Source organism: Haliotis rubra, unplaced genomic scaffold, assembly GCF_003918875.1.
Source record: "Haliotis rubra isolate DU_JTF1 unplaced genomic scaffold, ASM391887v1 Scf93, whole genome shotgun sequence".
Classification (NCBI taxonomy): Eukaryota; Metazoa; Mollusca; class Gastropoda; order Lepetellida; family Haliotidae; genus Haliotis; species Haliotis rubra.
The window spans coordinates 1,080,981-1,108,693 of record NW_025767668.1 but is presented as its reverse complement, the minus strand read 5'-3'; the positions used below and the strand labels follow the sequence as shown (position 1 = coordinate 1,108,693).

The window sequence follows — 27,713 nt, the reverse complement described above, 5'->3', positions numbered from 1 at the left end:
ATATGTTCATTTTTATTTTTATTTCGTGGATTTTGTTATTTTGTATAAAATAGAAATAAAAAACATATGAAAATTGAGACGTATGTACACAATGACCGTTCACGAGTAGCCTCCATGGAACGGACGCACGATAGAATGTTCAAAGCACCATTTTGGATAAGTGTGATTCTCACTTGAACTTATTTACACATACACTTTGTGCGACTACGTTGAATATAAGTTAAGCCTCTTGGAGACATTTTGATTGACAGATGTGAAATATAATGACGTGTATGATATATTACAGAATGAATTTCAGTAAGTCTTGTCTACTCGGGATTTACACGTCTTGGCTTCTCAACTACAGAATGGGAAAACCAAACATAAAACCGTTTCTCATTCCAAGACGTTTCAGAGATCTAAATGCTATGGTATTTGGTCAATTTTGAACGTACAAAATTGCCTTGCTGCCTTCCAGATGTGGCTCAGGTATAATCTGCTGCCTTGGTGACGTATTGTTACGTACAGCATACGTCATTTGGTTGTATGGTCACATTGGGCAACCTGACCTGTATCACAGCCAATGAGCGCTCCAATTTCTGATCGCATCACCCTCTCGACAACAAAAATGTCCTGACTTCACGGTGACCAATCCAAAAGCGCCTCTCCTAGGGAGGAGATCATGTGATCACAAACAGCGAATCAACGCTGTTGTTACAAGTAGGGTGCGCAGAACTGATAAACAAGCCGTTTTGAGTGCTCTGTTTTTCTGATGATGCCCTTCTTGTAGTACTGACGGATTGACCGACTCAGTTTGTCGTAGTTCATCAGAGGCCTGTTTTTCCTGCGACCCCATTCCTTTGCCACCCTGCTCGAGTCCTCAATTTTGAATATTCCTTTCGATCTGTCCACCCATTTAATACAACTGCTGAACGACTGGGGTTTCAATAACAAGTCTTTCAAAAACTGCCACAAGTGAATTGTTTGTTTATGCGGAGTTGGTGGGGGTGTTAATTTCTCGCGTGGTTGTTCTTTCTCCTGCGTTGGAGCTCCTGTAGAAAGAAAAAACATATCATAAGAATAATGTCACACGGTTTAAATCGATTATCAAAGTGAGCGTTGCGTTGAACTAGCCCTGTATTTATGATAAGCAAAAAAGAAGACGCTAGCTTGGCACATTGAACCCTTTGGGAATCGAACCCTGCGTGACGAGCCAATGCGTTTTCGTATGTGCTAATCTACACGTTGTGACTTACGTTGGGGCTTACCTTGCAGAACATATTGCTCGTCCTTTTCAGTAAGACGGCTCGACAAAACTGATTCTGTTTGTTTTAGTATTTCAAATCTACCGCCATTTTTATAAAGCCATGCGCAAAATATTTAGGTCACTTGCCACCATACTGTATTTGCAGACATACACCACCTTTGTTGTCTTGATGGTGAAAACTTATATGGATCTAACTCACGTGCAATTGTAAGTCTTTCGGCGTAGCTATGGATACATAGATAGACCTTTGCTCCAGTGCAGACAGCCCTGGATCTTACACAATGCTGTCAACAAGTCATAGCCTGCATTGTAAAGCTGTGACATTTACACCCGAGAGGACGACGTATACTTACGATATGTGAACAAGTCATCAAGCATTTGGCTGCGGGGAGACGAACAGGGGTTGCTGTCAAGGCTTGACGATCCCGGGGACCCAGGGGACGAGCTGCTAGGAGAGGCACAGAAGCGGTTTCCCTCCAGGGTCATAGGTGAGTCGGCCATGCTGTCTGAGTGGTAACGACCGGTCTCGTTCATCTCCTCCATTTTAAAGTCTGCAAAATAAAAAGTGGGGTTAGAGCGGTTGGGACAGTTTGAGGCGCGGATATCACGCACATTTTATTGTCACCGAATCCAGGTGAGATTGTGTATTTTTGTTAATAATGGGTTAATGTGACATTGCTTTTTTCGTTACGTTAAGTGTTACGTGGCATCATTAACGGTTAATGGCAGGAACTTCTGCTATTGATTTGCCCTGTGTCTATGCAATCTCGCAATTAAGCACTCACGATAGATTACAATCTGTCTGCTCCACCGTACGCTTGATTAGTCAACGGGATCGCGGTATTCACTCCCGTATATTTATTCTTTTCTACAAAGGTATTGCAGGGCTTTGTTGAACGAGTCGTTTATTACTCACGGTTTATGTTATTTTAATGTTGAAAAATTATTTCATGGGGGCATTCTTGCGCGAGAGCTAGATTATGATTGGCTGAGAACTAGCCAAACAAAGTGAGGGATATTTTGTAGGTTATGACCTTTCTGGATAAAAGGTCAAGGTTAGACAATACGTCATCTGTCTTGTTGTTATGCGTAAAGGTTTTCGTATGTAAACAAACCCTCACTTTTGAGGGCAATGGGAGCGGCGCTCACTTAGTTCACCTGAACTGGCATGTCGTAAACAATCGACTTAAGCGTCACGTTTCAGATAAGCATGGTATTTCTCAGCAGCAAATGCAGCCCAAAACAAGATAGCATCAGGTCGCATATATTAACACGCAGTATTGTTATTTCTTCGAATGGGCCGGGTCATGTTGACACGATTGTGAAATGAACACGCCAGCGGACAGAAATCTACACATGTATAATGCCGTCAGTCACCTGTGATTTCACTCATGCATATCCACCCAAAGTCCCCTACTGACATGTCTCTGTGATCATATAGCACGCTGTTGGCCTTGCATGGTGTTTATGAACGATTAATGGTACTAAAAATCCAAGTAAATACATACTTTAACATTCAAAACACGGAAACACGATGTGTATATCACTATTCCTTTCAACTTTAGGTTTAATGTAACCCAAATAAAAAATATATAGCTGTGTCTTTCACTGACGCGGAGAAACAGTCACGACATGTAACCATTATGTGAGGACATTAGTATCTCATTCAAGATTCTTTCATGACGATATTTGAATGGTTTGAGAAAACGAGTTAAAATGTGAAACATATTTCAACGAGACACCTTATTCAAGCGCACTACGATATTTGTCTTCTCTCATATGACAAGAATCCATCTATTTGCAATTATTTGAAAATATAAACTTATGCTTACAATTCTTCCATATTTCCAACGAGGCGAAGAGACTTGATCCTCCAGCTGGCGATCGCCATGAGAAGTCGGTTTCCGAGAGGAGGCAGAGACACTTTCCATTCATGTCAAAGAGTTCGAGATTCACATCTTGGATGAACATCTTCCTCGACATGTGCGTGATCCATTTCCCAACATCCTGGGTAGACCAGCGAGTAGGATCTGTTGGAAAACATGAAAATATCAAAAACATGATAGGTTTAACATTATCTCAGAATCAAAATCGCAGTCTTCCAAATAAAACTTATGCTGAGGCTTTCGGAATATTAACATAAACCCAGACATCTTAAACACACGCGCGAACGTACGCACACGCACGCGTATGCGTACACACATACGTACCGCGTTTTTTAAGACCACATATCACTCGGTGATACGCTAATTGTAAACCGCAAGTCTCGTAACCCCGCTTATAAAACACCTATCCTGTTAAACCACCTGGGATCTAAAAACATACCTTTACTTATTTGTAGAGCGATGCACTCTTCTTTGATATCTTTCGTTGCCAGAACGAACAGCGCATCGAGCCCGTCATCCATAGCGATGTCTGGGTTGGGTGTAGGGAAATACCCTGACTGTGCCTGCTTGTCATCACTGACGTTTTGGTCATACATGGTGGTGTCACTCCTGTCATACATGTCTAGGTCAATGAGATGGGTGGGGCTCGCCCCTTCGGTCAGCTGCTGGTCGGGTACCTCGGTTACAGAAGTGCAGCCAGCGATGGGCGCCGGGAATGGAGACGAGGAGAATGTGTCTAAGATGTTCCCGGTGAAGTCATACTGGTAAACCTCTGGTTCTATCTTCACGGACACCTGAGAAAAGTCATCGGTGAACACTGTGTTGGTTTGGGGAACCTAAAAAGGAGTATAAACTTTTAAAACCTTGAATACATGACACGTTTTATGGATAAAAACTTTTCTGAAAACCTTATTTTAATATTTGCTTAATTATGTGCACATGACAACTTAAGAAACGTTTTCTTTTTAAAAAAAACAAACTTACTTGTTGGTCAGGGTAAAGCATATCCTCTGAGTTGATGGGTGTTTGACACAAATCGTGATAGAGCTTGATGACGTGAAAATCTGGAATAAAATTATGAAAACTTCAATTTCCTTTCAGGATTGTAAACGACACAAACATTGAAGTATACATTTAAATATAACATGCTTAACGACGTTGAAATAAACTAAAACAGACTTACTATGAAAACATTAACCATATTTCATTCCTTGCAACAGTAATAAAAGTGCAAGTACATTTAAATATATAACATGTTTAACAAAGCTGACGTAAAACTTCAACAGGCTTATTCAAGAAGATATTGACTTTCATTCCATGCGAAACTAACAATAAAGTACATATCTAAATGTTAGATTAAGAAAACTGGTATGTAAGAGTGCGCACTTGCGGAACAGATAAACGTTTTGGACAACGATAGAATAAAATAAAAGTAAATTGCAAAATAACAAGCAGTCTACTGAAGAAGTGTCACACTTCACTGATAAAGATAGACAAGGTTTGAAAACCCACCGGTCGGCATCGGTGCTGTTTGTATATCCAACGGTAGAGTAAGAATGAATTAAACACACGAGAACCTATAGCTATATAACGAGTTTCGCTCGTTGTCTTCTCGGAATTGTTTGTACTCATATCGAGAAGGAAAATGAGGTCAGCCAATCGCATGGCTAGAAATTGACCCCAAGCGACATATATGGATAGCTATAAATAAACGGAGGGGAAGCACCTACGAGTGGATTTTGATTGGTTGGCTGTTGCATACGTCATAAACCTGACTCACTGGTAAATAAGAAAACAGATCTTGCCTCGGCGAGCTGGTGAACGAGTGCATTATTAGAGAAGCGTAGTAAAAGACCCACTAGACAACATACGCCCAGATTTCAGCGTTCAGACACGCGAAGATATGTAACAACATTCAGTATCGTTAAGACCAATTCGATAAAGCCGTTATTTGTCATCGCGAAAAGTGTGTATATCAAATGCAATTGCTAGTGTATGTATATTTGATAGAATCAATAAATCTGATGACGGAGCGTGTCAGTGATGTATATCTAGATACTCGTCCGCCAATGAGATGGTCCCAATTTATATAATTACTTTTCGCCTAACAACCAGATGTTGAAACACCAACACGTGTTTCAGTGGCCTGGCAGGCAATTTGTCACTATCATGAACATCTCGTTCACATTGGTCATATAACTCTGTAGAATTCTCAGCTGTTGTTCCTATGGCGCATGAATACATATTCATGTAGCGATGTCCCTCGATGGAGCACCTGTCTAAAGATGAACACTATGCCTAATTATAATTTATACCATTATCCATTGTTTCACGTTAGGCCTCGGGGAGACGAGTGGTTTTTTTTCCCGCGATGGAGCATCTGTCTGAAGATGAACACTATGCCTAATTATAATTTATACCATTATAAGTTATACCATTATCCATTGTTTCACGTTAGGAGACGAGTTTTTTTTTTTTTTTCTTTGGGTAGGTCCTGGGAGGGTGGAGGTTTGGGGTTGGTGCTTTGAAGGTAACCTCATGAATACATGCCACGTTTTATGGATAACAACTTCCCTTTTTATTCTTTATCACGACGTTTCAGAGCTAATTATTGTCCCTTCATCAGGTGAATGATGAAGGAGCAAGACTTTGCTCTGAAACGCCGTGATAAAGAAGAGTTAGTGAGTGTGTATGGTTTTATATTCCAGCAATATCACAGCGGGGGGCACAAGAAATGGGCATCACACATTATAGCCATGTGGGGAATCGAACCCGGGTCCTCTGCGTGACGAGCGAACGCTTTAACCACTAGGCTACCCCACCGCACTGTTAAAGAAGAAAATAAGAGATAAAAGAAGTTGCTATCCATAAAACGTGTTATGCACTCATGTTCGTGCAACTTTCAAGAACTTCAGGTAAACCCATGAACAATTATGTTATTTCTTCTTAAAATGAAACAAACAAACAAAACAAACAAAAAAACGAACAAAAAAAATACAATTACAAAACCCAGACAGGATAAAAGATTGAAAAGGCGAAACATAGTTTTTTCTTATCGTTGACACACATACTCCATCAATATTTGGATCCGAACTTTTCCTTACTGATGCGCCATCACTGATAACCATGTATTATATTACAAGGAATATCCTCTCTGTATAAGCCGCAGGATAAAACATTGTTTTTCCCTATCATTTAAGATTATGTTTTGCCTCAGTTTACAATTGTACAAGTGTTCTAATTTTGATCGGAAAACACCTGATTATGTACGCACGGAATCATTGCTTAAAGCCACATTCCCCCCAGTCGTTAATACACAGGGCTCGTTTTGACCTTTTCAGTTTCCACTATTTTTAATGAATCAGTCGATGGTATGTTCATTTAAAGTGGGGGCGGTGGGGTAGCCTAGTGGTTAAAGCGTTCGCTCATCACGCCGAAGACCCGGGTTCGATTCCCCACATGGGTACAATGTGTGTAGCCCATTTCTGGTGTCCCCCGCCGTGATATTGCTGGAATATTGCTAAAAGCGGCGTAAAACAACTCACTCACTCATTTAGAGTGTTTCTTGTTCGAACTTCTGTTGCTACTGTTTTTCGATTGTTTATGTGTCCACATCTGTAACCCACTTAACACCATCTGTAACATCTGTAACCAAGTGATTATAGACCATGCAAGGTCTTGTTATTTTGTCGTTGTATCTCCGATGTTTGTAAAGGGTCGTATAGTATTTGAAATGAAAATAAATATGAGATATGTAAGTAAACCAACTGTTAGGGGCGACGGGTAGCCTAGTGGTTAAAGCGTTCGCTCATCACGCCGAAGACCCGGGTTCGATTCCCCACATGGGTACAATGTGTGTAGCCCATTTCTGGTGTCCCCCGCCGTGATATTGCTGGAATATTGCTAAAAGCGGCGTAAAACAACTCACTCACTCATTTAGAGTGTTTCTTGTTCGAACTTCTGTTGCTTCTGTTTTTCGATTGTTTATGTGTCCACATCTGTAACCCACTTAACACCATCTGTAACATCTGTAACCAAGTGATTATAGACCATGCAAGGTCTTGTTATTTTGTCGTTGTATCTCCGATGTTTGTAAAGGGTCGTATAGTATTTGAAATGAAAATAAATATGAGATATGTAAGTAAACCAACTGTTAGGGGCGACGGGTAGCCTAGTGGTTAAAGCGTTCGCTCATCACGCCGAAGACCCGGGTTCGATTCCCCACATGGGTAAAATGTGTGAAGCCCATTTCTGGTGTCCCCCGCCGTGATATTGCTGGAATATTGCTAAAAGCGGCGTAAAACTAAACTCACTCACTCACTCACTGTATTATAAGTATCCACAGCTAAAACAGTATTGGTTAAAGTTCACGTTCTTTGTTTTGTACACGAGGACTCCCATCCAAAGGGTTTGTATATTCTACTGATACACACGTTTAAATATGGAAATACACACTGATAATAATAACAAATATTAATTATATATCGTGTGGCAAGAACGTAGGCGACAGAAAATGAAAACAAACAACACATCTTTTCCTCAGGCTTTACCAAATGAAAATTGTTCACTGACGACAACAATGTCATATGAAATATGTCACTCACAATATGGTGATCGAGATAGTGAGTGAACGCGGGTGGAAGTTACTCTGGATGAAAGACTTATGTACAGGGTTGTGTATTAAGTTTGGTTGGACAACATCAAGCAATGTTAATATCATATTATACATACAATCCTTATACAAACTGCTTATGTCTACTACAGGGTTAGACCTGATTAGTGTATTGTACTACATGTGTTGCTACCGCTGATACAGCAGCCTCATTGGCCGTGGTAAAATATGACCATGACCTGTAACGATACTCCTACAACTACAACTACTACTACTACTACTACAGCAGCATCAAGAACTACCACGACTACTACAACATAGGCTGCTACTCGCACAGCTAACTACAGCTACTTCTACTTCTACTGCTATTACCTTTCCCAGCACTACTACTAACCCCAGGCTCGTGGGGTCTTTTCACACTGACAAAATTACCATTTGATGTACACGTGAATGATGCGTGTTTGAAAGTACACAAACAGGATTCTGGAGGGCGTTTTTCGTTGGTTAAGTTTAAATCGTTAACACTATGTCACCCATTTTAAACCATACAATATATTAAGTGTGAAGTTTTCCAGACAGCTGAGAGCGCATCCCCGCGTGTTTGTGTAAGCTGTTTTTTGAAAAACATTTTAACAAAAATGATGTCATTAAACATTAAAGCAATGTTTTATCAATTTGGCGTTCCTTAGATACAAAATATTTAAAAGTGATTTAAAAATTCAAGGTGATTGTATACTAAACTCCATGTGATATTAATGTGTTCATGGCGTATTATCAGATTTATAATTATTGCATTGAAAACTTCGTACAGTGATAATATTTTAATTGAAAGTGAATAAGATCCCCCAAAGTTTCGTTGGTAAACCTTACATCTTTAAATATCTGTCTGTTAAAATTAACTTCAACCCGGATTTAAATCCACAGATGTTTCCTTTTAAGCGGACGAAAAAACAAGCCCTGTTTGTCTCCAGACTTAAAACCACTTCCTAATCTATTTTACAAAGACACTAATTACTCATCAACACCGTCAAGATAAAATATGTTGCATGCGATTTTTAAATACTCATTAACAGTACTGTAAACGATGTGTATGGCGTAGTGAATATGAGCCATAGCAGCCTTTATTATGTACATGTGTATATAAATCTGATGACAGTATCGGAGAAGGAAATTCAGACATACACTCTTAAGGTTTCTTTAATCATAATAACAAATGCATTTTTCCGTTGAAATAATCAGATTGTGTCTAACTAAACTGTCCGTGCTTACCCTTTTCGTTCCGTATTTAAGGGGTATAATAGATTCTGTGCATTTGTATATGGTGATAAAATATGTTTCTCTTCATGCAAAACCAATTCAATGAGAAATTGCCCAGGGAATGTAACTCCAGCAGATATCATTTATCAATATCAAACGTTCAATAATGACCAAACAACCACTTCCATTTATATACCCACTAAACCCGGAACGAGGAATGACAGATACACGATAAGATGCCTCATCTGTTTCACATTTAGATCTATGGATAAGGATTCTGTTCTGAGTGACAAACCCAAAGTCATACCCACAAAACTGTATGACATGAGTGATGTCATCTACTTTGCAATAGTGAGTGAGTTTAGTTTTAAGCTGCATTCAGCAATATTCCAGCTTTATGGCGGCGGTCTGTAATTAATCGAGTCCTGACCAGACAGGCCAGTGATCAACAGCATGAGCATCAATCTATGCAATTGGGATACGATGACATGTGTCTGCTAAGTCAGCGAACCTGACCACTCGACCCCGTTAGTCGCCTCTTACGACAAGCATGTGTTACTGAAGATCAATTCTAACCCGGATCTTCACGGATATCTTTGCAATAGTAAACATTTTCGTCGTATTAAGCAAGAGCACCAGCCTCTGATATCGACATTTCAGGCGAGATGACACGTACCCAAGCTGCACAGGCAGTGCGCTGTATGTACTAAGTAATTGCATACTTTGGTCGCCCCTGTCATTTTCATCCTTGAAGAAATCATAGACCTTGTAAATGATAGACTTTCATTTTCTCTCACTTTGTCAGTCAGCAGTAATCACATGTCTCTGACGTCACTAATGCACGTGCATCTCGCTTTTCGCGCTGTTCCTTTAGTTGCCACTGCGCCCTTGTAACAAACTGGGAAAACGCACAAATAAATGATGACCGATGTTTAAAAAACAAATTTAAATTTATTTTTGTGACAAATATTATGCATTTTTTTCTAGAGTTGGTCTGTTGTTTTTATTGCAGTCCCCGTTGGTTTGATTTTTTAATGTCTATTTTTGTGTGTGTTAGACTGCAATTCATCGGTATCATTTTGTCTCAAAAGGACTGTAGACTTGTATCAAGTCAAAACATTAATATTGATTAGACAGCAGTCTCGTTTCCGGCTGACTGGGTTCCGTCTTATTGTGCATCTTGACCAGTCACAATGACCAGTCCAGAATTTTTAGACCAACTCATTCAACTGGATACATAAATATTAATCAGTATTATTTGATACATCTAATCACTTGCATATTGCAACACTACGCTCCTTCTAATCCTTGCAAACACGTCATGCAGCGTGTTCTGTCGTACAGCGTACTCTGACAAACGGAAATCTGGAAATCGTTGAAATCTCAAAACGAGGCTAAACCGCTAGAAAAGTTTGGCGGTCAGGAACGGACTTGATATTATATCAATCACATTGTACATTACGAAAATACACTTAATGAGCGCAAAAAACACAAAACAGGTGTAACCAGTGAGCTAGATGAATTGTGATTCATTGTACAACCTCTTCAAACAGGGGCAGTCTGTGACGTCCAGGGTACCGTTGTACAAAGCGATCTTAGCGCTAAGGTGACCGTTACTCCCATACCTTAACATAGACCTAAGGTAGTCTTAGCGCTAAGGTTGTTTTGTACAACGGAAACCTGGTTAACAACATTCTGCCTAAACCTCGACATAAAATATAGAAATAGGATTTTTTTAAACTTTAAAATTAAAATTCATTTGTAAATACCATTTTCTTATGAAACAAGGAATTGCATTTCAGTGTAACCATAGTTGTTTGTTGTGCCTCTTTTCACTTTCACACGAGAAAATTCGGATCGGTTAAAAAGTAGGTCATTGTCTGAATTGGTTAATGAGACTCATGTTTCGGTTTGATATGCTCCAGTGAGTATTTAAGTGAACAATTGGCTTGTCTTTGCATGTGTTTGTGATGAGTGCCATCAGTGGGGCAGGCTACGCCCTAGTTTTGCAAAATATCTGGTATCATCCCTTTTTGATCATGGACTCGTTTTTAAAGAGATTTCTTAAGATCATGTTTTTTGTATGCAATTATACACGCTCGTAAGTCAAGGGAATTATGAAGAATATTTCACATTAAATTATTTAGAATCACTTATAATGATCTGATTCACTTAAATGATACGGCTTAAATGGGATACCAGGTGTTACCTCATCAATCCGGACAACCTTTTCGAGGTTAAACATCATGCTAAGTTACTTTCAAGCCATTGTCTCCGTGACTGGAGAAACCGGAAGTGACGTTTCCGTTTCAACATAAACAACAGGGGCACGTTTATAGCCTAGATGTATCCATTAGGATATAACTATATATAACTTTAGCCGGTTGTTATAAAGATCATTCAAGTCACGTAATGTAGGTTGTATTCTGTCGTTGTCGTTATCTTCTGTTGATACGACCCGTGAAGATGCCGGGGTAGAATAGATCTTCAGCAACCCATGTGCTTGCCATTAAAGGCGACTATGCTTGTCGTAAGAGGCGACTAACGGGATCGGGTGGTCAGGCTCGCTGACTTGGTTGACACATGTCATCGGTTCCCAATTGCGCAGATCGATGCTCATGCTGTTGATCACTGGATTGTCTGGTCCAGACTCGATTATTTACAGACCGCCGCCATATAGCTGGAATATTGCTGAGTGCGGCGTAAAACTACACTCACTCACTCACTCTTCTGTTGATACAACGTTAAATTAGTGTAGGTTACAATGGAGTCGGGCAATACACGCGGTAATATCAACCACTCGCCATGGTGATATTATCACGTGTCCAGTTTCGTACAGTGACAAACGATATCCGTTTTTGACAGGTGGTTTTTGAGGTTTAGTTTTATGCCGCTTTTAGCAATATTCCAACAATATCACGGCGGGGGACACCAGAAATGGGCTTCACACATTGTGCCCATGTGGGAAATCGAACTCGATCCTCGGCGTGACGAGCCAACGCTTTAACCACTAGGCTACCCACCAGCTCTCATTTAAAAGATGGAGATATTGTTAGTTATTTTCAGTATCACTCTTCCCCCATGCCAAGTTAACACTTAAAGACGACAGCGTTTATTTTCATGAAAGTATAGTTACCTATATAAGCTCAATCAGTTGCTGTTATGCGTTTATATAAATGTCACATACACATATATACTGGACAAATATAGTAAGGGATATATGTACATTTTGAAATTATGAATAATGATATATTTATTCACTGACATTAAAATATCAATCATAAAACTATCAAAATCCCTAACTTATTTTGTCCAGTATATTTAGACATAAAGAGGTGAGAAATGGCTTAATGCGTTAAAACATTTTCACAATATACATATTGATGTAAGATGTCAGCAAAGATATAAATTACTCTGTAAGTTTATTCAATGCTTTATTTTTATTTGGATGTTAATAGGTTATGTTTTGAAACTCATAAGGAAAGTTCTATTAATTCGTTAAAACGACACTTTAATGAACAATGATTTTACACGTTGAATTTGCTTTGTCAATTTGGTTTTATGAGACAAAATTATTTTCCACTAAATCGTTTTTCTGGTGTTTCATTATACAAGTACATGCCAGTTGATGTGTCGATTTTCTGTTTTATCTAATTCATTATATCCGATTTTCATTATTACTGACGGTTTGCTATATTTGCCTTCATTCCAATGGTCATTGTGTTATATCGGGCAGTTAATTACATGCCATTTCGATACATCTACCTTATACCTGCCATTTCGTTACAGACCCGTGAAGGTCCGGGTTAGAATGAACCTTCAGTAACCCATGCTTGTCGTAAGAGGCAACTAACGGGATCGGGTGGTCAGGCAAGCTGGCCTGGTTGACACATGTCATCGGTTCCTAATTGCGCAGATCGATGCTCATGCTGTTGATCACTGGATTGTCTTGTCCAGACGCGATTAATTACAGACCGCCGCCATATAGCTGGAATATTGCTGAGTGCGGCGTAAAACTAAACTCACTCACTCACTCATTTCGTTACATCTACTTTATAGCTGCCGTTTCGTTAAATCCGACGCTTACTTATACCTGTCGTTTTGTTATATCTGACGCTTCTTTATACCTGTCGTTCCGTTATATCTGACGCTTCTTTAAACATGTCGTTTCGTTTTTTCTGACGAGTCTTTGTACCTGTCGTTTCGTTATATCTTACGCTTCTTTATATCTGCCGTTTCGTTATATCTGACGCTTATTTATACCTGTCGTTTCAGTATATCTGACATTTCATTAGATTCTCCCTGTTTTTGTTAAACCTGACAGTTCGTTATAGTCGACTTTTCGTTATATGAGGCACTGTGTTATACCCGATTATTTGTGACGTATGGAGTTCATTATGTCACTATTTTATAAAAGGCAGAAAAAAGAGTTTTCCAGTCCCTGGAATTTCTTGTCGTTCACTTGATTGACTGGTTTGTTTACAAGCCTTCGCCTTCGCATGGCAAGAGTGCACCACTGACACTTAACGTCATTGTACAAGTAGTCACATCAGAGTGTATAACACGTACAAAACCTCACACTTCATTTGATTTCAAACGTTCGAATAGTACACATAATATCTGATAAATATATTAGTTTTATCAACTAACTGTTTACTTTTAATATTTTATGTTCGTTGCCGTATGTGTTTAGACCCTCCTTCGACACAACACAACTAAATATGGCCTCCATATAAAATGCACAATCCACCTCACCCGATCTCCCGTCTATGGGGCGTAGGGATCATATGTGACGTCAGCGACTTCTAATGTCAGCTTGCTCCTCATAAACGACGAATGAAAAAGAAATTCTTTTAACGCCGAGGAATTTATGGTGTATCTTTGAAAAATCAGGCAAGGCAATTAAACATCATTTGAAAATGTGAATTTTACAACTGGATTATGTAAAGTGACGTAGTGTCATCGAAAAAGAAATTAAATTCAGACAAAATGCTCCGTATATCTACGATTGTCTTAAAGGGTGGTCTCAAGGGTTCGTTTGTAGGTTGAATATCCCGGATGTGAACTGGCCAATCGTATTTACCGATCAGATAAGAAAAACTTAATATTGTGAGTCGTGACTAGTGTCGCTAAGACTGAACGATATTCTATTTATTTATTATATATTTTATTCCAAGCACCAGGATCCACAAAATACTACCCGAACAGCCTTGAAACACCTTGCATTGAAGCATATAGGAAATCCGGCTACAAAAGGGATAATAGGGACACTTGTACTCAATGCATCTATCACTATTTCTTTTTGTTTGATTGTTTAATATTCCCTTTATATGACAAAGGTATCTAACTAATCGATTCAGGACCAGACAATCCGGTGACATGCATCAACCAAGTCAGAGAGCCTTATGATTACCTGACCCCGTTAGTCGTCTCTTACGACTAGCATGGGTTGCTGAAGACCAATTCTAACCCGGATCTTCACGGTCATATCACTTTTTGCATGCTCTTTCGTAAAGATCACAAACATGATCATGATGATGACCAGTATGAAGAGAATGACCTACAGCCAGATTCTCTATGGACCGATTCCTTACAAATCGGAAGCACTATCAAAAACATGGCACAACAAAGAAGTTCTAATATGGAGCAAAGGTGAAACTAGAGTTGAAAATAAATATTTTCTTAACAGAAAATTACAATATATGTATCTTAGGGGCAAGGGTGTGACGTGCAAACGCTTAAAGCACTAGGCCACCTCACCGAAGGTGAGCTTTAACCAATACTGTTTTAGCTACTATGGATACTTATAATATAGTGAGTGAGTTTAGTTTTACGCCGCTTTTAGAAATATTCCAGCAATATTACGGCGGGGGACACCAGAAATGGGCTTCACGCATTAAGACCATGAGGGGAATTGAACCCGGCTCTTCAGCGTGAGGAGCGGACGCTTTAACCACTAGGCTACCACTCTGGAAATAATTTGATGAAGTCTGCTTTAATTCATTCTTCAGCTTCAAATCTTTACATAGTTGCAACCTTTAGTATACGACATTAACCTGGATTTCAAACAATGGACATTTGTTGACAAAATGTGCATTGGCTGTGTAAACGTCATAGTTGAGTCAGTCCTATCTGACTGTACAGTGTAACATCTCTCCAAGACCCGGACTCGCTCTCGGGAAGAGCGCTATTCAGGATAAGCTTTACGAATTAAACAGTATACAAGTGACACCTCATCATATATAGGATATGCAACAGCGTGAGGTCCTGCCCTTTTTCAGATAGGAATTCATATAATCTAATTTTCCTGTAATCCTATCTTGTTACCAGGTAGCATGTGAATGATTATAAAGACAGACATAGTTATGTTTATCAATACCGCGACATGTACCTGTTTTGCATTTTCTCAGTGCGTCTGTACGAACTCGGCTATTGTGAACTTGAGAATCTATCAGTTATAAGTTTTGTACAGCTGAATTAACAACTACAAAAAACAAACACAAATATGGAATTTGGACTAGCCTGCCTTCAATGGTTAAAAAAACTGTTTTTCTAAGTCATGCCACCATTTAACGTCCTACTTGTGTGACGGCAATGATAGCAGCTTACAAGAGAAAGGGTATATGTTGCTCCGGGCTAACCATAGAGTATTAAGTGGGTCGAGGGTGGCACAGTGGTTGAATTGCTCGCTCACCACGCTGAATTCAGAGGGGTTTGGTTCTGCACGTTACAAATCTGAAAACATTTTATATGTCTTCAGACTTTATGCCCTATTCAAATCCAATTGCGGCGCTGGAGTTAGTGAGTGAGTATGGTTTTACGCCGCTTTTAGCAATATTCCAGCAATATCACGGAGGGGGACACCAGAAATTGTACCCATGTGTTGAATCGAATCCGGGTCTTCGGCGTGACGAGGAAACGCTTTAACCACTAGGCTACCCCTGCGGCGCTTGAAACTGATTACAACTGCCTAAACGCTACAGAAGTGGGTGAGGGAGGTGCAGATAAAGGGTTACCCCGATTCTGTTTGATGCAGCTTGAATCTTTTCTGTATTATATGTACAAACAGGGCGGTGGGGTAGCCTAGTGGTTAAAGCGTTGGCTCGTCACGCCGAAGACCCGGGTTCGATTCCCCACATGGGCACAATGTGTTAAGCCCATTTCTGGTGTCCCCCGCCGTGATATTGCTGGAATATTGCTAAAAGCGGCGTAAAACTAAACTCAGTCAGTCAGTATATGTACAAATAAGGGTACAAAGAATGACGTGCTCGTCTCAATCGGTTGCCCAATGTATATGGATCTCCTTTTTAATTCGAATATTCAACATGTTGAAAAAACACGCTTCCCTTGGATATAATCTACGACATTTGACCTTCTGTTATCACACGAAAACGTATTTTTTAACGTTTCAAAAAACCAATATATTAAATTATTTCGGCGTCGAGATTTATTGTGAAGGTATCGAAATTGTATATGTCCTGTGCTGTGTTTTTTTATTTTTAAAGATATACAAGAATGGCTTGTTATATAACATTGCTATATAAACGCAATTAAACTGCCTGTCTGTCTGCCTATACTAGATTGATATTTCGTCGCATGTCCAAAAAAGGAAACGTTTTGTAATGAAGACATAAATTGTTAGGCGCTTCCTTTCCCAGGAAGATGCTGTGTGTTATGAAGCAGTGTCTGTGACGTACAACGACCCCCAATAATGAAAACAATCGCTGCAACCTGCCACACTGAAAACAGTTTCAGTCATTTGTCATTTCAGTAAAAATCACGTGAGAACACTGACAGCGCTAGCAAGTCATAGCACAAGGCGCTTCTCACAAGCTTACTCAGATTTCATCTGATTATTTTGACATGTCTAACAACAGGTGATTACTGTGATAGCAAAGAGGCAATATGACTTCATTTAATGGACATATGACTATACATACCTAGACAATACATAGTATGATTATGTGGATTCATGAAACATAAAAGACACATGTCCTACCGAAACGAACAAATTTGAATTATTTGCTTGATAACTGGCCGATATAATATCTGATATGAGCGATCAAGTACCTACAGCTTCGACCAAATTATTGGATCTCAAAAGATTTTATGAATAGTTTAGTTTTACATTCTGTGAAGGAATGTGTCACACCGATTACTGTTAACTCAAAATTCAACCATTTGAATTATAACTAAAAGAGCGTAATGTCATCTAATCAGTTCCATATTTATATATTTGGCTTCTAAAAAGAGAAAATATTAGCAGGATATAAAATCCTCCGAGACTAAAGCAACCCTGAAAGTGAAAGTGTAAGTTATACATTATATTTAACAGATCGTGTTGCAGTATGCCTACATTCATCCTGTTATGTGTATTGCCTTCTTTTATGTATACCTCGTAGGCATAAAGATGATATAGTCAGGTGAATAATATGAAATCAAGATTTAAGAAAAATGTTCTCCCACGCACGGATTCTCCGAGTTATTACATCACAACAAATCCGGTCCATTATGCACGTTTAATATATCCTGTATATGACGACTCATTCGTCTAACCTATATATTTTAACAAACAGTGATGCGGAAACAAATTGTCTTCACACTCCACGATTAAAATGTAGTTGAGTTATTATACAGGTTGCTTGCACCCTGGGTTCCTGACGATATTAATATGGTATAATAATTATATTTAATATACATAATATGTCAAGTGGCTAACGAACATGCATGAAATATTTGTAGACAGAAGAGCAGAATCATAGTAATAACTATTGTAGTGGGATTCTGTTTGTAGCAATGATTTCTTGTGGATGTGGAAAGGGTTTTCTCGCTTTCATTTACAGTCTTAAGAAATAGAAAAAACAGTCCCACATATGTCAGTTGTAGCACCTAAAACTATATTGTACTAAATGTTGGTACATTGTATTTGTTTCAACCAACTCGTGAATATGATTTTCCCATCCTTGTATGTACATACTTGGAGTGGAAAATGGGTTTTATGTATGTATTTATTTTTTGAAGCCGTGCAATGAGAAATGTTCGAAATAAATGTGTGATTTGCTTCATATTATTTTCATAGCTATTTTGCCGTTTACGACCAATGGAATCCGTTTCGTTGGAGCATCGAGGCGTATTGATTTCCAACGTTGACGTTCTATTTCTGATTCTCTTTTTTTTACACACACAGGAAATGCAAAGGTGAGACATTTATAACAACTACTGGGTGCGCCAAGGGTGTATGCTTAGTCCCGTGTTATTAACACCTTTCGCCAGTGAACGAGAGAGAATGAGTCGATCCTACTTTTGAGAGTGATCTAAAATGTTTTTGCAACTTCATTTTTTAAATGGTACGACACTTTATAATAGGCCTTCGAAGGCGGTTAAGATTGATTTTGTAGTATGGAGGAAAACATAGAAACGCCTAAAAATGTATACCTAAAGCAAAAATATACCATATAAAATTTTAAAATTATTTTAAGGTAACAAAGTACTCAAAACTCTGTCAATCCTCCTCTGTGTCTGTTTTTTATAACTGCTTGCGCAGAAATTTGTTGTAAATATTCTTGGATAGAGGTTTAATAAGTTGTAAGAACTTGTCCCCGATCCTTTTCAATTTGTGATTAAAATGTGTTCAAATTAATAACCTCAGTGCTTTGTATCGCTATATATTTGTTTTCATGAATATCTCCCAGGGTAAAAGGTGATTCTAGTCATTCTTTCCTTCAAGAGTTGTGAACATATTACGCCAATGCCCGAGAATAAACAGTCTCGATCAATCGCCGAAACATATCCCAATGGTGCAAGAGAAGACAAGAAAACTAACGGACCAGGGAAACTCAGTGAATGATTTATGACTGAATATTGCCAGCGATGAAGGAAACACATTTGTCCAAATGAACTATATCGTTATCAGCCTGTGTGAAAAAGAGTTTATTACGTGTGAAAAATATCCAGATCATTAATACGAGAATAATATTTTCGTTAGACTCGATTTTCTTATTAATGGTCGTGTTTTGTCAATTGTAATCAATTTCACAGTAATGTATTGGCAGAAATTAAGATATACCTCAAACAAACAACATCAGACTATTTCTGCAATCTTATTTTAATTCATATATGCATGCATAATATTATCTCCTGTCCCGGGGCAAACTCATTCTTGACTTTTATAATATTGCAATGAGATGGTTGAACTGTGCAAACCATGCTGTTTAAATTTACAAACTAAATACTGAATAAAACCAAAAAATGACAAACACAATAATTTTTCTATCCCTGAATTAATGTTTTTCTACGATAATTATTTCCACGCATTGCAGTCTTAACAAGATTATTAACAGAAATACACAACTAATTGTAAAATTTGATATTGTACAGCACTTGTCCGCTTAAAACATTACTCATAAAACTGCATTACAGTATAAATCCGCAAATATCTGTGTTGATAGTAAAGTTAAGCGCATGAGTTGAATGTAGTGTTAAACCTGGAACCGTTTTTTTTTTAATTAAATAATATTTGTAACTTTGTAAGTTCGGTACAGTTAAGGTGTCCGATGGGCAGTTATAAACCGTCAAACCCGATCAAAATTCGATTGCAATGTAATGTGTTTCAATTTATAAGTAAATTTCATCGATACATGGGTAAGGTGCTATTTCGTTTTGGCGGCATCTACATCAATCTATTTTCTGCAGCCAAGCTTATTTCAAGTGTTTTAGATTAATTCATTTGATTTTCGATATACGTGTTTGTTTGCTGAAATGACAAAATAACTAAATACCCTATGGCTTTCTGTACTCTAAATTATATCTCACCCTTTTCTCAAAACTAACTCTGATGTCAATACCTAACGTAAAGAATAGTACAGGAGAATTTGTTGTAACCTTTAAAGTAAAGTGTAAGGTAATGCCGACAACTACGTTGTATTGAAAAATTGCAAACCTCCGATGGCGGTAGCTGCATGTTAAAGGGACACTGATCCAGAGCGATTAATGTTTCCAGCCAACAGACTAATTACGAAACCTATCTGCAAACTGGTCAGCCCTTGCTCCCTCGACCGTGACGGAAACGGGGACTGGGCTACTGTCCACCTTGGCAGAATTTCTTCAACCTAATCAGTGGGACATTAGGAAGGGTGGATGCCCCTCAGATGCCGTTATTTGAAAATATCCCCGGTAGTTCTTGTTTCATTGTAATATTATATCCCAGCAGTGTAGGCTTTTTCAGATTTTCAAATGTTTGGATGGTATAGTGACTGATCCAATTTGATCCTATTTCTGTGTTTTTACCTCGATATTTAATCATGTAAACATATGATGTCTATTACGTATGCTATGATATCAAAAACACACATTTGATATATTTGAATCCATAAACTAAACAACCTCACTTTGCCGTTGCAAAAACAATCTGAAATTTTACTTAGGTACATAGGTATATACAGTTTTTAACTAAGTACACAGCAAATGCTTATATATATATTTCTTATGTAACAATGAAGTTCCGTTCGTATCCTCAAAACAGTGTCGGCCCATAATTGTTTCTTTCAGACAATCAAACTTGCATGTAATACAGCGATTACTACACCCTTGCTGTAACCCTTGTTTGGTGGTAAACCTACACATGTTATTTGTCATCATTCACTTGATGGTCAGTTAATGAATTTATAACAGGTATAATTAGTGATAACACCACTCAGATTACCCGACAAAGGTTCCCATTTGGCATTTCTAGTGTCTGGAGTAAATACTCATCATTATAAATTGAGGTCTGATGTGGCAAATGTATTACATCTTATGTAATATGCGCATAGCAGTAGGAGGAATTATCAGCTGGGTTACAAAACAATCATCGATCAAAGGATTAACCGATAACACGCTGATTGATTAATTGCAAAAGGTAGTGTTTATGTATGTAGATTTACTAATCTATACTGAATAACCCTGTCTCTTTGTAAAAACAACGTCCTTCCTTCAAAGGATTAATCGTCAATACATTGATTGATTGCTCATTATTGGCAAACTAAATTACTTTTTTAAAGAAGGGCGGACATCATGCAATTAGTTGCCAGGTAGGTTTACTTGGGTGACCAGTGGGACTATACACCAATGTGAAAAACCTGAAACGAAAGTCACGTTTTCGCATATGAGACTGTTAAAAGACACATGACACATGACATGGAACAGGATACTTTGTCAGCAGCAGATGGATTGTATATCATTCCTTTATGTGGATATTGATGGATACATTCCCCGAACAAGGTAATAGCCTGATATTGTTGCTATGACTTTGGTCTGTTATAATTTTAATGTTTGCATTTTGTTTTTACTTATTTGTTATGGCATTCAACAGAATCATTTTGGGGGGGGGGCCGTGAAGTGTAATGAGACAGACAACATACACTAGGTCACACTTAGGGCGTGTGTGTGAAATATGATACACGTTGGCAATCTATGAGATGTCTAGATATTACAGTCATGTTATAAATTCACTAAATATAAGCAGATCGTGTGCATTTTATTAAGTTTCAAAATGCATACAAATATGTCAATAAACTTATTAGGATTATAAGACAAAATATAAAGACGTACATTGACTTCGTTATTTCAGTCCTAACATTTATTACCACTGGCAGATGGTTAAATTTAAAATGTTTTCATTTGTTGTCAAAATAATGCCAGTTAATACAACATTCAGATTGACAGTAGTGAACCCAAGTTCACTACTCTCCCCAAGACTCCCCATGTACTTAGTTAGCCTTACTTTCAAACAATGCTATTACATCAGGCTTCTCACCAAATTCAAGGTCAAACTATTTCTAAATCAAATTCTACATCCATTTACGTTAACATTTTTATAAAGTCAACATTACTATGAAATCAAAATCAGCATTTTTATCAAAGTGAATATTTTTCTATAAGAAACCAAATTATTCCTCAAAGTCTATACATGATTTTACAACAAAATCAACATAAGATTATCGAGTAAAAAAGATTTCATCTTTGTTGATCAGTTTATACTTATACTATCAATTGCGCATGAGGGTGGCGCAGCAGAAGTACCGAAACAGTCATGAATTCTGGGATATCATCCGGGTCTCACTGGAGAAAAACAATAACAAAAGCAACAACCAGTCCACGGAAATAGCTCTGGTTCAGTGTCCCTTTAAACCTAGTTACTGTCCGTGCCAATCTAATCCTCCGGGTAGCACACAGCACAAATATTTTTCTTTTCGGATTCAACACAAGTCATGACAAGGAATTTGGTAAAAAGTAATATCAAATTACAACGCTTAAAATTGGTATTCAAGTTTGAAGCTTACAAACAAACAGGACATCACGAAAAGAGGTGGGTGGAGAACGCGTTGGTGTTGAGAATCCTGGAGTGAAACGTCCAATGAGCGTGTCGCTCAGGATAACAAATCACCTATATGAAAAGCAGAGAGTGTTTTGCACTGGGTGTATGTTTGGGGTTACACATCTTAGGGACAAGTTTGGGGTATCTTCAAAACTAACTATCACCTGCCACGATCGAAACAAGTAAAAAGACAGTCTGCTTATTGTAATCTTTGAAGGGCTGGAAAGGTGCTCAGATAGTTGTGAGAAGAAAGGCAACAAGCCGACACATGAGAATCAGATAGCTCAAACTTTATGAATAAGATGACAAAATTCTACGCTCAATTTGAGACTCCAGACTTCAGTAAAGAAAGGGACAGACATGTTTTACCGTGTTTTGAAATATTACAAATAGCAATCTGTGATGTGATATAATCCTTCTAAAATAAATAGCCGTAATGATCATGATATTTCTTTCAAAGGGTATTTCAAATGTTTATCGTTACTAATTTTATTTCTCTACTTTGGAAAACATCTAACGTTATCCCCTTCCAAAAATTCAAATTAATTCTGCTAGTAATGATTACCGACCCGTTGCTTTGCTATTGATTCCTGTGAAATGCTATGAACAAATTATTACAAAATGATTTTAAAACAGACAGAACATTTACTAGACCAACTTCCGTTTGCCTACAAAGACAGGAGAGCAGTAGATGGTGCCACACTTGCTCTGTTGAACAATATTCACAAGCACCCTGCAACTTTCCGTTCAGTTGTACGAATATTTTGTTGATTGCTACTCTGCTAATACCACACTGCCTCATCTGCTCGTACAAACATAAGCAACATGTAACTTGAGCACTTATTAAATGGACATAAGCAGTTTCTGTAACGTGCCCACAGTGTGTGACTCTAAATGGTATAACATTATCCGTCCACGTCACATCTACGGGTGACCACCTCCACCCCCTTCCCCACCCTACGTCAAGAGGCGGTAGAAAGTCTCCCGCCAGGAAACCAGATCTAGATCCATTAGAACATGTTTGGACATGGGTTCCAGAATACGCCACACAGATCCTGATGTATTGAAATTGGAACACGCAGTCCATCAATAATGGAACCCAATATCCCAACGTCAAATTCAACGTCTGATACAGTCAATGAGGAGGTGGGTAAGAGTATTGTAGTTGGCGGAGGTTACACCAGATATTGACATTGTGCTCGGTTATTGATAATTATGTGATTTCTTGAAGATTGTATGCCAGAATCTTTAAAATAACCGCACTTATTAACGTCATGCGACCATGGTTATAGCAAAACAAAAAGAGTCATTTTAACAATGTTTTGCTTCTCTGAATAAACTACAGGTTTTCTTTTTCTTACGTTCAGACTTGCAATTTAATCGTTCCGTGAGGGTCAGTTTATCAAGACAGTAAGTGAGGTTTGAATAAGTTCCTTTACTATGGTGAATAGTAACGTATTCATGCTGTGAAAAATATGGATTATAGCGATACTTATTTCCATGTGTATCAAACTGCCATACCTCCGACAATTAACGCAGGCTATATGAAGACATTTCATAAACTAATACATTGATTAAAAGGTTGTAAATGTGAATAATGACTGAAAACGTTTTCTTCTGATCGTATTCATACTAGTATCGTTGGGAAATACAGAGCTTAAGTATCTGTACTAAGAACATCCCAAGTACACCACAACAGGCCATTTTCGTGTTATTGCAGGTTCTCTTCATCTAACGTTCATATGGCATGTGGAGGTTCTTATATCCGAAGCTTGCTATATTTTAAGGTTCTTACATCGAACGTTTGTTAAATCGCGTGTTCTTTATATTCCAAGAGCATCATGATAATTATGTTTTCCTTACATCTCAAGTTTGTAAACCAGAGCAATATATCATGTGTTAGGTACACCTGCATATCGTGATACCCTAAGTACATTATTTGCATAGGTTAGGAGCCTACTGGAAACTAATGGGTGTAACTATGAAAATATGTTTTGTTATGATTGTCTCTTTATACACAGTTCTTTTTGTAAAGTTCTAACAAGGATAAAGGTGGAAACATGCGCACAAGAACGTATACATCTGAAATTTGAATCTGACATAAAAAAGTACAAACGTTATCAAAATATTACTTGCTTGACAATAGACTGCAGACTTGTTGTTCAAAACACGACCATGACACTGCAAATCACAATCAAATACCTATTCCGCAATGGTGTCTTTTCTATCCACCATCACACATGGGGGTATAGAATAGTATGTTTGAGTCATACGTGTCTCACGTATGGGAACCCTCATACATAGTGCCCCTTGCACATGTAGTTATATAACGAAGACATACAGATATATAATGAAGACGTACATCTATTATAATGTGAACATGCTGATATATACTCATGCCAATAATGGTTGCCAACCCCCTCCCCACCCCAACCCGACACACACCTCACACCCCCACCCGACACCACCTCTCCAATTAAAAAAATTGAAAGGGGTGACAACCATTATTGGCATGAGTATATGATGAAGACATACAGATATATAGTGAAGACGTACAGCTATTATAATGAGAACATGTTGTTATATAATGAAGACATACATATATAATGAAGACAAACAGTTATTATAATGAAGACATGCTGATATATAATGAAGACATACAGATATATAATGAAGACATACATAGAATGAAGACATACAACTATATAATGAATACATACATATATATAATGAAGACATACATATATAATGAAGACATACAGATATTATAATGAAGACATGCTGATATATAATGAAGACGTACATATGTATAACGAAGACATACTTATATAGAATAAAGACCTACTTATATAGAATGAAGACATACAGATATAGAATGAAGACAGATATAAAATGAAGACATACACATATAAAATGAAGACATACAGATATAGAAGGAAGACATACAACTATGTAATGAATACATACATATATATAATGAATTCATACATATATATAATGAACTCATACAGAAATATATTGAAAAAATATAGGCCTGAAAAAAATGAACTGGTAATGGAACACCGAATAGTTCATACAGAAAAGGTACTGACTGGCATATTGTGTGTTGGAGTGAACATCAACGTGAAGGACACTACAGTATTAATAAATTACACATCCAGTGTCAGAACAAATTCTGTGTAACTTCATCTCGGATATATCTGACCCTTGAGTTCTATGTATAACACTTAATTCAAACATATTGCAATTCAAGATAGATTTGAAAACTATGACATAAACATACTATAAATAAATATAAACTGCAATATAAAACACCTAGCCACACATATAGATATATTTTGTATATATATTTTTAATATTTGTCACAAATAATACAACACATAACACATTTTTTTAAAAACTTTAGGCAAAAAGTGTTACAAAAGACTATGACAATGTGCCTACCTTCTGTTACAGCTATATATCCGTGTTAAAGGACGACTAAAAACGTGAACACACGGCAACAGATGATGCTGTAACGCACCCTTATCTGTGGCATTACGGACGATCGAATCAAGTGTACATCATTATATACTTGTATTGGAAACGGATCTGACACGGACAAAATGAACATTTCTGTGTTGTTCCCAAGCGTCCACATCAGGAATGGTGTTTTCCTGGTAACGCGTTAACAGTTGGTAATGTACGTTCGAATCTCCGGTTCTCAAGTAACCTAACGTATGTCATCAACATCATAACAACCAGCATCATCATCGGTGGTTATTAATGTCCATTGATATGTATGACACATTCACAGGTATGGTCCGAATACAGATTGCTGAATAAATCGGTGCCAGACAAATGTGTGTGACTGAGCTAAATTCTAAGTAGTTTATCCCCTTTTATTGCTGAATCTAATGACAAAAATAATGTTTGTGGGTGGTTAAAACGCTGAATACATATACCCATGTGTACGTTAGGGCCTCACTGAAGAGTGAGTGAGTGATTGGGTGAGTGAGGATAGTTTTACGCCGCTTTTATCAATATTCTAGCAATATCACGGCGGGGGACACCAGACATGGGCTTCACACATTGTACCCATCGAACCTGGATCTTCAACGTGACGAGCCAACGCTTTAACCACTGGGGTACACCGCCGCCCCGCCTCACTGAAGAGATACACTGCTAAGCAGATTCCTAGTTCCAAGAGTAGACATTTCTGATCTGTAACATATTATTGTAGTCATACATGTTTCACTGTTGAAACGTCGGGCTATCTGATTATGATTCACAGTTTGGCCGATAAAGGATTCAATGTCGTGTTCACAATTTGGTCACGTATAAAGCGACGTGCATAAACGAGTTTTTGTGAACGTGTAGTAATCCTCTTATAACAATTTCATAGTGCTAGGGGCGGTGGGGTAGCCTAGGGATTAAAACGTTCGCTCGTCACGCTGAAGACCCGGGGTCGATTCCCCAAATGAGTACAATGTCTGAAGCCCATTTCTGTGTCCCCCGACGTATATTGCTGGAATATTGCTAAGAAAAGGCATAAAACTAAACGCACTCACTTCTTAGTGACAGCTACTATGCCGCTGTCGAACATCGATACCGCATTGAGACGACCAGTCATTGCCTTAACCACCTATAATACCAAACGCCAGGAAGGGAAACAGCAAGTACCATCTTAAACGTTTTTCAGTTGGACTGAACATAACAGAACCTTTGTACTCAGCATACCACGCATTGAGGTCCAAATACAGAGGGCAGAGGAGCGAGACAAACGCCGCACTCGGTAATGTACATGTCTTACTCTGGACCAGACAATCCAGTGATTAACATCATGAGCGTCACCCGAAGTCACCCGATCCCTTTAGTCGCCTCTTACGACAAGCGGGGCTTGCTGAAGACCAATTCTGGTTTGGATCATTAAGATTCATAGAATTACAAATTCGACTGTTTATTATGTGTAGACACTCGAGATAATCATTTCGAATAAACCATATTTTCCACAACCATGCATCTCTGATGTGTCAATACATGTGAAAAATGAGCCCGCGGTGAGACGCACATATGTTGTGCTCATCAGTTACCGCAACATTATCAGGAAAAGAACAGCTCAGTCACGAGCGGTAGGAGCGTAAAATATAGGTATCTTGGTGTTAAAAAATTTGTATATCATATAGAAATGTAAAAAAATCAAGAAAACTTACTGCTTAATACTGATCAGATCTATACAGTGACACCCCCTTAATCCAGACACCAATAATTGAAAATTTTCACCATCTAGACTGATGTGAATGCGTGCATGACTCAGGGGTGGATACAGCTGTGTGTGTGTGTGTGTGTGTGTGTGTGTGTGTGTGTGTGTGTGTGTGT

At 38.2% G+C, this 27,713-nt stretch overlaps 1 protein-coding gene and 1 long non-coding RNA gene across 4 annotated transcripts; one reads left to right on the top strand and one right to left on the bottom strand.

The window, feature by feature from the left end:
* On the bottom strand, positions 1–25,890 carry LOC124264532 (SAM pointed domain-containing Ets transcription factor-like). 3 transcript variants are annotated; one of them, XM_046699276.1, is made up of 6 exons: positions 25,800–25,890; positions 4,117–4,196; positions 3,572–3,968; positions 3,079–3,276; positions 1,600–1,797; positions 1–1,031 (listed from the first exon to the last, which is right to left on the bottom strand). In XM_046699276.1, exons 2-6 carry the CDS (start codon positions 4,135–4,137, stop codon positions 694–696), a joined length of 1,152 nt encoding a protein of 383 aa, XP_046555232.1. In that variant the 5' UTR covers positions 4,138–4,196; positions 25,800–25,890; the 3' UTR covers positions 1–693. The 3 variants fall into 3 exon arrangements, with proteins under 3 accessions (XP_046555232.1, XP_046555231.1, XP_046555230.1); XM_046699275.1 differs by lacking the exon at positions 25,800–25,890 and adding an exon at positions 4,645–4,784 and having other exon boundaries at positions 3,572–3,926; XM_046699274.1 differs by lacking the exon at positions 25,800–25,890 and adding an exon at positions 4,645–4,783.
* LOC124264536 lies at positions 21,203–26,282 on the top strand. The gene is made up of 3 exons (XR_006895163.1): positions 21,203–21,259; positions 23,394–23,501; positions 25,812–26,282. It is a non-coding gene; the product is annotated as an uncharacterized LOC124264536 (long non-coding RNA).
* The last annotated feature ends 1,431 nt before the right edge of the window (positions 26,283–27,713 follow it).